The 12,672-nt window shown below is 38.7% G+C and overlaps 1 protein-coding gene across 1 annotated transcript in view; it reads right to left on the reverse strand.

Annotated features, from left to right (window-relative positions):
- Positions 1–12,672, reverse strand: part of Cacul1 (CDK2 associated cullin domain 1) — a 71,699-nt gene that overhangs the window by 34,142 nt on the left and 24,885 nt on the right. Inside the window, exons 2-3 of the mRNA XM_042701347.1 lie at positions 10,540–10,666; positions 9,572–9,674 (exon numbers count right to left, since the gene is read on the reverse strand). Coding sequence (XP_042557281.1) covers positions 9,572–9,674; positions 10,540–10,666 — 230 coding nt within the window. The remainder of the gene's footprint in view (positions 1–9,571; positions 9,675–10,539; positions 10,667–12,672) is intronic.

Below are 12,672 nucleotides of genomic sequence, written 5' to 3' on the forward strand. Positions count from 1 at the left end.
GGAGCATGCCTTTGCTCTTTAGATAAATGAAGAGTCAAAAGGTCAAGAAAATGCATGACATGGTAAGTCACCCTAGGGAAAAATAAACAAAACAGACTGGGGAAAGGTCCAGGGTATAAAGATAAACGTAAAAGGTAAAGGTGTAATCTATTGTTTCAGCAAGCACTCATGAGAACTTGAACTTTTGAGAGGTGGCAGGAGTAAATTAGACACTTCACAGTGAAGAAATCAGCAAGACTTGTAACTAAACATCTTATACTCTTAGAATATCATTCATTATATTCCAGTGTACTGAAAAATCACTGCACATTTCCCTTATAAGCCAAATTGACAATTTTTCTGTACACAGAATTAAACATTCTAACATCCATATTATTCTGCTCTTTCAAGTCCCCTCTAATGAACTCAGTATTTTTCGAAACCAGTATGATCTTTGAATTCTGTAACTTGCTCCACCTCTCTTCCAACCATAGAAGGTAGGTTACTACTGAGGAAGTGAGTCTCATATTGTTTCTCTTAACCCTATCATGTGTCCCTGACATATCTTTCTTCCTTTTCATTACCAACAGGTACAGGTTCTGCTCAAGCTTCCTGGGGCCAGATGTGCACCAGAATTTATAACCTTTCAAATTTAGAAGGTATTATAGAACATATATCATATATCATGGGAGACCCAGTAGAGACTGGGACGATTTCTGGGAAAAAATATAGGATTGTTCCCATTAGGTTTCTCACATGAGCTTAGATCAAGTTTTACTACCACATGAGTTTTGGATTCAAATTTATGAAGATACTGTTTGAAAGATTTTCTTTTTAATCTTAGAATAATAGATGACGTGTAATTCACTTACCCTACAGCACAATCACCATTTCCCCACAGTTCATTCCTTCTTATTCTAATCCATCTCACATCTTTATTCTACCCACACCAAGATGCAGTTCCTGGGGTTTAAGAGCTTTAAAAATTTGGGTGCAATCTGCCCTCTCCAGCCTTGCTCTCCCAATCCTACTTTACTATGGTCCACTCTATCTTCAACTCTGCTCACCACCCAAGGAAGCAGCCTCTGCTTGTGGTGATCAGTCAGGTCCTCTCTTCCCTACTCCACCTGGCTGGATCATCCGCCACATTCAGCACTTCCCTCATACTGCTCTGTACCACAGCTCCCTTGATAGTTCCTATCCTTCCAGGGTTTATGGGCAGAGGGTGGGATTTACTTGTCTTTGGCTTCCACTTGTTATTCTTTCTAATTCTCTGAGATAAATGCTAAAGCCAGTGATTTTATAACTTTATTATTTTCTAACATATATTTTAAAAGTTAAATTTTCCTTAAAAGATTTTGGTTTAAATCCAAGGCATGATAATGTAGTATTAACATTACTATTCACTAACATTTGGTTCCAAATTGCTCATTTCCAGGAATTTATGAGAGCACAGTCTTAAAATTTCAAACATACAAAATGTGCTTTAGTTATCTTTTTGCTATTGACTTGTAATTTAAATCACAGAACATACTTTTATGATTTAAGGTCTTTCAAATGTTAGGCACCACATTATGAGGAGCATATATAATCATTTTTGTAAATAATCTAGGCTACCTTGAACACCAAGGTGTGCTCCCTCTACAATTAAATAAGTCATGTTTACTTGATTATTCAAATATTCTCTATCTCTGTTGTTGTTCACTTGTTCTGTCTTCTTAAGTACTGAGATCTCACATTTCTGTTTTCTAGTAACTTTTTTTCAGAGGCTGATATCAAAGCGTGATCCTTCTGATATCTACCTCCCACGTAGCTAGGATAACAGTTGTGATCCACTATCCAAGTTCCATTTTACTTTTTATAAATACAGTAATTCTTCAGCATTTCATGTCATAGATGTATTGATGTTTAGATTATCATCCTATGATTTGCTTTCTATTTGTCTATATCTTTTTCCATCCTTTTTTATTTGGTTACTTTTAAAAATTTTCTCATTTTATTCATGGTCCTTTACCATCCCTTTATTTTTATTTTTTATTTATTTATTTTTTGGGGGTCCGGTCCTGGGGCCTGAACTCTGGGCTTGGGTGCTGTACCTCAGCTCTTCAGCTCAAAGCTAGCGCTCTATCACTTGAGCCACAGTACCACTTCCGGCTTTTTTTCTTTTTGCTTATGTGGTGCTAAGGAATTAAACCCAGGGCCTCATGCATGCAAGACAAGCGCTCTACCACTGAGCCACCTTCCCAGCCCCTACCACCCCTCTAAAACAGGGGTAGAAAACCTTTTTTCTGTCAAAGGCCATTTGGATATTTGTACCATCACTTGAGAGCCATCAAAATTATCAATACAGGCTGAGGCCATGGGCAGTCAATGAAAAGTAGAGGTTTCCAAAAAGGCCTGAGAACATAATAAATTAGTTCCCAAGCATGCACACTCTATTATTATGAATTCTGATTCTTTTATATATATTTTTTATTTTATTTATGTATTTTTTTTGCCAGTCATGGTGCCTAAACTCTGGGCCTGAGCGCTGTCCCTCAGCTCTTTAGCTCAAGGCTAGTGCTCTACCAGTTGAGCCACAGCACCACTTTCAACTTTTCCTGCTTATGTGATGCTGAGGAATCGAACCCAGGGCTTCATGCAAGTAAGGCAAGCACTCTACCACTGAGCCACCTTCCCAACCCCGATTATATATTTTTATACCTCCTAAGAAATTACCATTAATGATCTATACTCACGCTGTTTTGTTGTTCTTCATTTCTTCCTGAATGTCAGTTTTCACCTAGAAATATCTACTTAAAGAATATTTTTTAAGTTGATATTTTTTTAAGATGATGAATTTTCTCAATCCTTGTCTAAAACTGTATTTTACCATTTCTTCTGACTTTATGATCATCTAAATATCCTACTATGGTTAGTTATTTCTGATTCAGTGCCAGAGAGTTTATGAAAAAAATACAATAATTACATACCCAGGATATTATCTTTCTTCAGAAAAAAATTCAGTCAGGTAAGTAAGCAGACATGCTAGCAAATCTAGACCAATTTAATCAAAGCAGAATATAGCTTTTGTTACCAAGAAGGCAAGCCCTTCTATTCTTACTAGTCTTGGAATACAGTCCTTCTGTTGGATGGACTTTGCTTTCAATGTTAATCCCTGTACCCTCAACTACTGTATCAAAGCTCTAATAAACTTGTCTATTAATCTCCTCCTCTTCCAGAATAAATTAGGATCCTGAGAGAAGACAACCAAGAAATCAACTGTGATTAATTCAGATGTATAATAGGGAGACTGTAGGATTCTGAACAAGATTATATGCCCATAAAATTAGGTATTTTAGGAGGCCATTTGCCCAAAGGAAGAGACTAAAGAGGCAAGCAATTAAGAGAATACTGCATTAATGCAACATCAGCCAGTAAAGACAAAGAAAAGGATGGTAATAGCAATAAAAGAGGTGTGAGAGGCAGTATAGTATCACATCATCTTTCTCACTTGGAACATGAAGCAGAACAGTATCATACCACCTCTCTCAATCACCTGCAAACAAGTAGTCAAAAATAACAAAGGAGGGCTGGGAAGGTGGCTCAGTGGTAGAGCGCTTGCCTTGCATACATGAGGCCCTGGGTTCGATTCCTCAGCACCACATAAACAAAAAGAAAAAAGCCGGAAGTGGCACTGTGGCTCAAGTGGTAGAGTGCTAGCCTTGAGCTGAAGAGCTGAGGTACAGCTCCCAAGCCCAGAGTTTAGGCCCCACGACTGGACCCAAAAAAATAATAATAATAACAAAGGAATCAGAGAGGAATATGAACCCTCAAGTCTGAAAAGTAACTGATTTGGGTGAAGAAGAATTTAGATTTAGTCACAAATATGAGGTATCTATTAGAAGTAAAACAAGTTCAATAGGCAAGTGGAGGTCCTGGTCTAATACTGAACAACCTCAACAGAACTTTCCAAAACTAATCAAATATTATGTACTAAATTGGTAAACCAATTGGTAAAGTTAACTACTCCATTTGTATAATAAAACATCAAAAGCTGGGTGCCGGTGGCTCACACCTGTAATCCTAGCTACTCAGGAGGCTGAGATCTGAGGATCTCGGTTCAAAGCCAGGCCAGGCAGGAAAGTCCATGAGACTCTTATCTCCAATAAACCACCAGAAAACGGGAAGTGGCGCTGTGGTTCAAGCAGTAGAGCGCTCGCCTTGAGCTGAAGAGCACAGGGACAGCGCCCAAGCCCAGAGTTCAAGCCCCACGACCGACCAAAAAAAAAAAAAAAAAAAAAAGGAGAGATGTTGAGGAGGGTGTATTTTAAAATAAAGGCAAAATATACCATCACAATTTTACATAATTCATCAGGGAATAAAAGAGTACTGATAGGCAGGCACTCAGTAAAATATGATCGAGTGGGTTTAGCTAGTTATTAGGTAGTTTTGCTAATTCAAAAACAACAACAAAAAGTTATAAAAGGGGTAGAAAATTGTTTCCAAAATGAAAAAAAATGCTTTTTTAAAGCTATACAAGATTGTGCTTTTATATAAAAATATTTAGGTTCAATAAGTGAAAATAATTAAACAGTAAAAGGCAATTCTGAAAAACACTGGGGAATACAGAACATTATTTCATACAGTACTTTTCAAAGTTTCCAACAGGATATGACAAACTACACAAGCTACGAGCTATCTTAAGATGCCCTTGATAGAAGCTGATGCCCTGTAGATCCATCTCATTGATTTATCAAGTCCAGCACATAATCTCTGATTATCTGCCAAATGAAACTTAACCCAAGCTGATATTTTGGGTCAAAAATTTCTACAAAGAGAGGAAAGAGGGAGGAAGAATGCAGTCATAACATTCAATGCATATCCTATGAAACTACAAAAACTGAGGGGCAAGGTAGGGTTGGTATAGGGAAGAATGATGAAAAGGGTGATATTAATCAAGATGCAGTACACATAAACTAACATGTTAAATGATAACCATTTAATACAACTAAAGATAATTTCAAAAAATGTATTATGAAAAATCAGGATGCAAACAAAATGCTCCGTTCAAATGCTCTATTCTGGCTCACGAGTTAGCATATACTCTTGTTCTGTCCTCCATGACAACTTCCTTGAGAACTCTACAAAGTAAAGATTACACAAACAAAATGCCTAAGCATTTAAAAAATAAAGCAGTCATACGATGCCACTGATGCTACTCTTTCAATGGTACAGATTTAGCTGCTGAGCATTCACTCAAGATAACTCGGCATTCACTCAGTTACAGATGCATAAGACATTTAGAATAAAAAGACAAGTCACAGTCCTCAAAGGAGGTCCAGTGAAGATATTAACACAAAAACAGTTAACACAACTATTGCCTTAATAGGTGTTACTGCCAAGAGACTATGGATCCATAAACAAAAGAATGCCAACAGTTTGTTCTGTTTCATTCTGTTCTATCATGAAGAGAGTACAGAAGTTCCAGGAAAGCTTTCCACAGGTGGACATAGGTTTAATACTAAGAGAGAAAGAAGGAAGAGGTTTTTGCCAAGCAGGAAGAAGAAGAGGGAAGAAAGAAAAAACTTGATGTAAAAGAATCACATATATTTTACGCATGCGCATGTGCACGCATACTGATGTTTGAATGCAGGGCCTGGACACTGTCCCTGAGCTTTTCTGCTCAAGACTAGCACTCTACCACTTGAGCCATAGCTCCATTTCTAGCTTTTTTGCTGCTTAACTAGAAATAAGAGTCCCCGGGGGGGGGGGGGGGGGGGGGGGGGGGGGAAGGATTGGGATTAGGGGGGGAGGGGGGAGGCTGGGAAGGGATGTGAAGGGTAAACAAAGGAGGAGGCTGCAATGCTTGGTAAGAAATGTACGCATTATCCTGCCCATGTAACTGTAACTCCTCTGTACAGTATGTTCACAAATAAAATTAAATTAAATTAAAAAAAAAGAAGCAGCACTTTCAGGATTATATTTTATAAGTATTTTATCTTCTGGAAGACAGATTTAAAAAAAATAAACCACTCATTTTTAAGCTGAAAAAAAAAAAAGAAATAAGAGTCCCCTCGTGTTTCCTGAATGGGTTGACTTCTTCAAACCTCAATCCTCAGATCTCAGCCTCCTGTGTAGCTAGATTACAAGTGTGAGCCAGCCACCCAGCTCACAGATATTACAGGAAAGCCAATCCATGAGAATGTTGTACAACTCTAAAAAGTGATGTCAAAATATTTAGTCAAGAGGCATATAACTGCGGAATGGCAAAGCTGAGACAATAGATTCCTTCGCTCTTAATTATTTTGTCACTCTTCACTGTAAAGTTTATAGCTATTATTAAATAGCACTCTTCTAAAATATAACCATTTGAAGCTGGTTGAAATGATACACACCTTGGGCTGGGAAGGTGGCTCAGTGGTAGAGCGCTTGCCATGCATGACTGAGGCCCTGGGTTCGATTCCTCAGCACCACATAAGCAAAAAGAAAAAAGCCGGAAATGGCGCTGTGGCTCAAGTGGTAGAGCACTAGCCTTGAGCTGAAGAGCTGAGGGACAGCGCCCAGGCCCAGAATACAAGCCCCATGACTGGACCCCCCCCCCCCCAAAAAGAAAAAAGAAATGATACACACCTGTAATCCCACCATTTAGAAGGTAGAAACAGGAGATTCAAAAGTTCAAGGCTAGTCTTGAGATCCTGTCTCAACAAACAAACAAAAAAAAAAAAAACAAAAACTAGGGCTGAGGAAGTTGTAGTTCAGTAGCAGAGTACTTGCCTAAAGCATAAAGGGTCTGAGTTCAGCTCTGAGAATCACAGGAAAAAAAAAGAAAAAAGCAAGCAATCAAGACAGAAATAGAGATCATTCTGAAGCAAGGCATTTTTTTTAAAGAAACAAGATAGTTATTGTTTTTTATAGGACCATAGTGCTAAACTCAAAGTGGGACATGTACTGACTATAAAAATAAACTTTCACCGGGTACCAGTGACTCATGCCTGTAATCCTAGCTACTCAGGAGGCTGAGATCTGAGGATCATGGTTCAAAGCCAGCCAGGGCAGAAAAGTCCATGAGACTCTTATCTCCAATTAGCCACTAGAAAACTGGAAATGGTGCTGTGGCTCAAGCAGTACAACGCTCGCCTTGAGCTGAAGAGCAAAGGGATAGCACCCAAGCCCAGAGTTCAAGCCCCACAACCGACCAAAAATAAAAAAATAAAAAATAAATAAAAGTCTCTGGTTTTATATCTATCTTTATACATTCTTTACAATTACTGATAGTTTTTGACATACTAACATTAAAAGAGACACTGTTTTTTGTTTTTTGCTGGTTGTGGGGCCTGAACTCTAGGCCTGGGTGCTGTCCCTCAGCTCTTCAGCTCAAGGCTAGGACCCAGCACTTGAGCCACAGCGCCACTTCCAGATTTTTCTGCTTATGTGGTGCTGAGGAATCGAACCCAAGGTCTCATGCATGCAAGGCAAGCACTCTACCACTGAGCTACCTTCCCAGCCCTGAGACACTCTTCTTAATCTAGCTTTAATTTTATCAAGAATCATTCCTGTAAAGAATCATTCCAGTAAAATTTATTTCACCTGGCTTGTAATTTGGCACAGCCAAATTGAATTGCAAGACATTACTTACAAGACTGATGATTCACTGCGGTATTATAAGTAACAAAGATTAAAAGCAATCTAAATGAGATAAAGGACAAAGTGATACAACAGTGATACACAACAATATGTTGGAAATGATCTGTACAACCTGGGGGAGGGATTGGTGGGTAAGGAAAATGGGAGAAAAATGAGGGAGGAGGTAACAAGTTCTACAAGAAATGTACTCACTACCTTACTCATGTAACTGTAACCCTATGTATATCACCTTGACAAATTAAAATTAAAAATTAAAAAAAGCAACCTAAATACCCACCAATCAAAGACACAACAGTAAAGTAAGTAGAGCAACCCAGGGAGATGAGGATTTAAGAAATGATATGTGAGAGATAGTGGGACAGAAATCAGGGAACTGGTGAGTGTACAGAAGGGCTAGAGAGGGGCAGGAAGTAAATGGGATTTGGCAATAAGTTGTACTCCGGTGAAAATTCAGGGAAAGAATGGAGTTGAAAATTAAAAAGTTGGGAGCTGGTTGGCTCATACCTATAATCCTAGCTCCTCAGGAGACTTGAGATCTAAGACTCACAGTCCAAAGCCAGTCTCAGCAAACACAAGAGACTCTTTAACCAGCAAAAGGCCAGGAGTGAAGGTGTGACTCAAGTGGTAGGGTGCCAGCCTTGAGAGAAATAGCTAAATGAGAGCAGGAGGCTCTGGCTTCAAGCTTTAGTACTGTCATGTGTGCGTACATACGTACACACATGTACACACAGACACACACACAGACATACACACACACATAAAGAATTAGGGGGGGGAAATCACTAAAAGCTACAAGGCATGGTTCTTGGATTTTATCTACAACGTATATTTAGTGCCCAAGCACTAAATCAGTGTTTTAAATCAGTGTTTTGTGTTTAAAAGCAAAAAGACAAAGAAAACAATTTGTCCTAACAATAGAAAAGGTAAATATATAGTGCCGGGAGCTGGTGGCTCACGCCTGTAATCCTAGCTACTCAGGAGGCTGAGATCTGAGGATTGTGGTTCAAAGCCAGCCTGGGCAGGAGAGACCGTGAGACTCCTATCTCCAATAAACCACCAGAAAACCGGAAGTGACGCTGTAGCTCAAGTGGTAGAGCGCTCGCCTTGAGCTGAAGAGCTGAGGGACAGCGCCCAGGCCCAGAGTTCAAGCCCCACGACCGACAAAAAAAAAAAAAAGGAAAGGTAAATATATACTGATAAAATTTAACTCTGGTTAAATTAATTGTTTTAAAAAGCTACTTAGTGCAACAACTATCTGGTATGAACAAGAATAAGACATCTCAAGCCACAAGGCAAATGAGGAGCAAGGTCCAAGCATAAGGCATGCCTCAGCACTTTCTAGGAAGTGTGGTTATTCCAGAATGGTAGCCCTGGTCATCTCTTTCTGGGTGAGTTTTCTGACACCAGAACTCAATTGACATCTAGCCCTGGCATAAAGCTAGTATCTGACATCTAGGCACTGGTTACTTCACTGAGGCAGGCCTGTAAGGGAGAGCTGGGAACCAGTAACCAAATTCCCCCTTAAGCGGAGGATTTCCTACCATTTGCCCAGATTTAACTGTTGACTTCTAATACGCATACTGGGAAATGTTAGAAACTAGTGGACAAACTGCTCTTTAGAGATGACAATACAAAACTAAATAATACAAAACTAAAGTACATTGTGTATCTGTTTTTGTATTACAAAATGAGTATTTAGGGTAACAGAAAAACATAGGGTTTTAAATAAATGTTGACAAGGTAGTAAATTAGCTGAGATATAAAATATATTCAATTAAATTTTTCATAGTTTATGTCAAATTTCAAACTAACAAAATCAGATAATTTGATCAATATTCATCTAGAAAATATTCATAACTTTGTATCATAATCAAATGAACAGGATTCCAAACGTATATTAAACAACCAAATTCCAACCACATGGAGAAACCTAAAGAGACAAAAATCAATACAATTGGTTGTTTACCTGCAGCTCCTTTGAAACTCTCTCTAAGTGATTAGTTATCTTCTTAATCAGGTCACTATACATCTGTTCTGAGTGCTGCTGGCATACACACTTATACACACAACTGCAAAAAGAAAGAAAAACCAAGTTAAAGAAGCACTTAGTTCGGTGTAAAGCTAAAGCATACTTTCAATCACTGATCAAATAATTCATCATTAACGCAAAGGACGAACCAAAACTTCTAATAAAAATCTCCCCTCCCCTAGTCAGTGTTCAGACAGGAAAAGTATCACCACTAGCTACAAATAATCTCAGCAGTACAGTATACATTTGGTCAGCACTAGAAAATCTATTAATAAATAAAATAGCATCTTTACAATAAAAATAAAATAAATAAAAATCTATTAATCTAGACAATCTATTATTGAGGTCTGGGGTCTGAATATGACAACTCCTTATAAACCTTTGTTTCATAAATGCCAAAATAAGGAAGTGTGTGATAATCAGTAAAGAAAAAGTTTCTAATTCACAAAAATGTTTACAATACCATCTCTGTATATCAGCTGTATGGACAAAGCTGCTACTTCTTCCTCCTGTCACTGTGTTCATCTCATATCCCAACCTAGTTCCTAATTTGTTGCTTCCATTTACCAGAAGCTGGGAAATAAGTTTGAATTGTGTCAAATATGAAAGGATTAAACCAAGGCCTTCTTGTGGGACTACAAATCCTAGTTTTACATGACATACGTCCATCATTCTTGCTTTTTTTCACAGCCCAGAGCAGTTTCTGTGCTACTCATAGTGGCAAGCTGACATGGAAATCTTTTAGGGACCCAATTTTCCCTCTCTTGATTTGAAAACCACTTTTGAATCCAAAGACATACCTAGAATTTCATATTTTACATACATGTATGCACACTGTCATAACTCAAACTGACCTAAACCTCAGTATGTCATTTCAAACTCAGGCAAATTAAATCTTGACTTACCTGTATATCTGTTCATAGGATATGGGGATATAGTCACCAGGACTCTGGGTTAAAAGCTGATCTATGGCACCGTCCAATTTTGGCCAGTATGTGCTCTTATAATCTTCAATAGTTATAACATTCATTACTACAAGTAAAAAGTAAAGTGAATGTTACTATGTGCCACATGTATAGTAAATGCAACTCATAGCAACTGTGTACTCTCAGCCAAATTCTTCCTTCCATTTCTTATCCCATTGTAATTAAGGGGAGGGGCAAAGAGAGATCCTGGTCAGTGATGCTAATCATGAATTTAACAGAAACTATCATGAGACTGTCCATCTTTAAGAATAACAAAACAAGCAAATATCATTGGTTTCCTTTCCAGTTTTTTTTTTTTTGGGGGGGTCCGGTCGTGGGCCCTGAACTCTGGGCCTGGGCGCTGTCCCTCAGCTCTTCAGCTCAAGGCTAGTGCTCTACCACTTGAGCCATAGTGCCACTTCCGGCTTTTATCTTTTTGCTTATGTAGTGCTGAAGAATCGAACCCAGGGCCTCTGGCTTGCAAGGCAAGCGCTCTACCACTGAGCCACCTTCCCAGCCCATCCTTTCCAGTTTTTTTATAAGCTTTGCTCACTAGCAGAGTTATTCTCAAACATGACATGACCCTCAATACAGTGTCAGTAATGTGGCAAAATGGCCTACCAACACACCACAAAAAGGTTCTAGGAAACTATGGACAGCAACAGTCAACCCTGGAAACATTCCTGGGAAAATCTACCTAATGACAGGACTATAAGGACTAAAGTCTAGGTGGCTATAGTCTCAAAACAGGTTTCCAGAAAACCTGCCAAGCTCTTGGATATCACCACTACACCACCACAGCTCTAACTCAGGCTCTATCTGGAATTAGATTATTCTAACCCAAAACAAGCCAATGGCCTGGATCTTTCCTACTGACAGGTTCATTCTTTCACTATGCATCTTATAATTATTTAAAGTTTCCCTACAACTTTGAAATCTAGGGTGACAGTTACTTCACAACAATGAAGTACTGTTTTCTTTAAAAAAAAAAAAAAGGTGGGGGGTGGGGAGGGAAGGCTGGAAGAGCATGCCTATAATCCTACTTGGGAGGCTTAGACATGGAAGACAAGGTTTGAGGCCAGCCTAGGAAGATAAGTTTCCAAGCCTCCTCCTCAATGGAGAGCTGGACATGGTGGTATGCACCTGTTATCCTAGATACCGAGAGAAACCTAATATAGTCAAACCGCACCCAGGCATGTCCCTGGGCAAAAAGTAAAAGAATTTGCCTGGCAAGCATAAGGCTCTAAGTTTAAACCCCAGTATCATTAAAAGAAACAAACAAACAAAAGAGAATGGGGGGGGGGAGGAAAGTTGCCCAAACAATATCTTTACCATGGAGACAGGAGCTAACAACTACTAAATAATAATAATAATAATGTTTATGCTACCAGAAGGGGAGGGGGAGGAGTAAAGTGGCTTCCTCCAGAATACATGGCTAACCACTAGCAGAAGTACCAGGAAAAGGTATTTGCCTGAGTATTGTCACTATTAACTTCTAAACATAGTCATTGAAATTCCAGGTATTTTTCAGAGTATACCATCTACTGTTTTTATTCAGTATTTTGTTGAAATCAACGCATTTTCATCTTTACTTAATTTTAAAGGGCATGTGAGGGGAGTGGGGAGTTGGGGAAGGAAAGTGGGAAAAATGAGGGAGGGGGTAACAATATTGAACAAGAAATTTACTCATTACCACCTTACTTACATAACTGTAACTTCTCTGTACATCACCCTTATGGTAAAATAAAGGGCATAAGAGGAATGATTTAAAGATTCACAAAACATGGCATAATCTTAAATACAGCCTTATGCTAAGGCTGGTGATGTAACTTGACGGTAGAGAGAGCTAATCTAGCAAAAAGAAGGCCCAGGTTCCAACTTTAGTCTAGCAAAAAAATGGATAAATTTTTGTTTGGTTGGTTAGTTAAGATGAAATTTAAGAGCTAATATGGGGATGTTTAGGGCAATGAGATGCTTTTTGTGGGACTGGGATAGTGGATATGCCATTGTACACATTTATGAAAAACAATGGAACTGTACATAATAAAGTGAATTTACAGTATATCAAGTTAA

This window comes from Dipodomys spectabilis, unplaced genomic scaffold, assembly GCF_019054845.1.
Source record: "Dipodomys spectabilis isolate Male_0828 unplaced genomic scaffold, ASM1905484v1 ptg000289l, whole genome shotgun sequence".
Lineage (NCBI taxonomy): Eukaryota > Metazoa > Chordata > Mammalia > Rodentia > Heteromyidae > Dipodomys > Dipodomys spectabilis.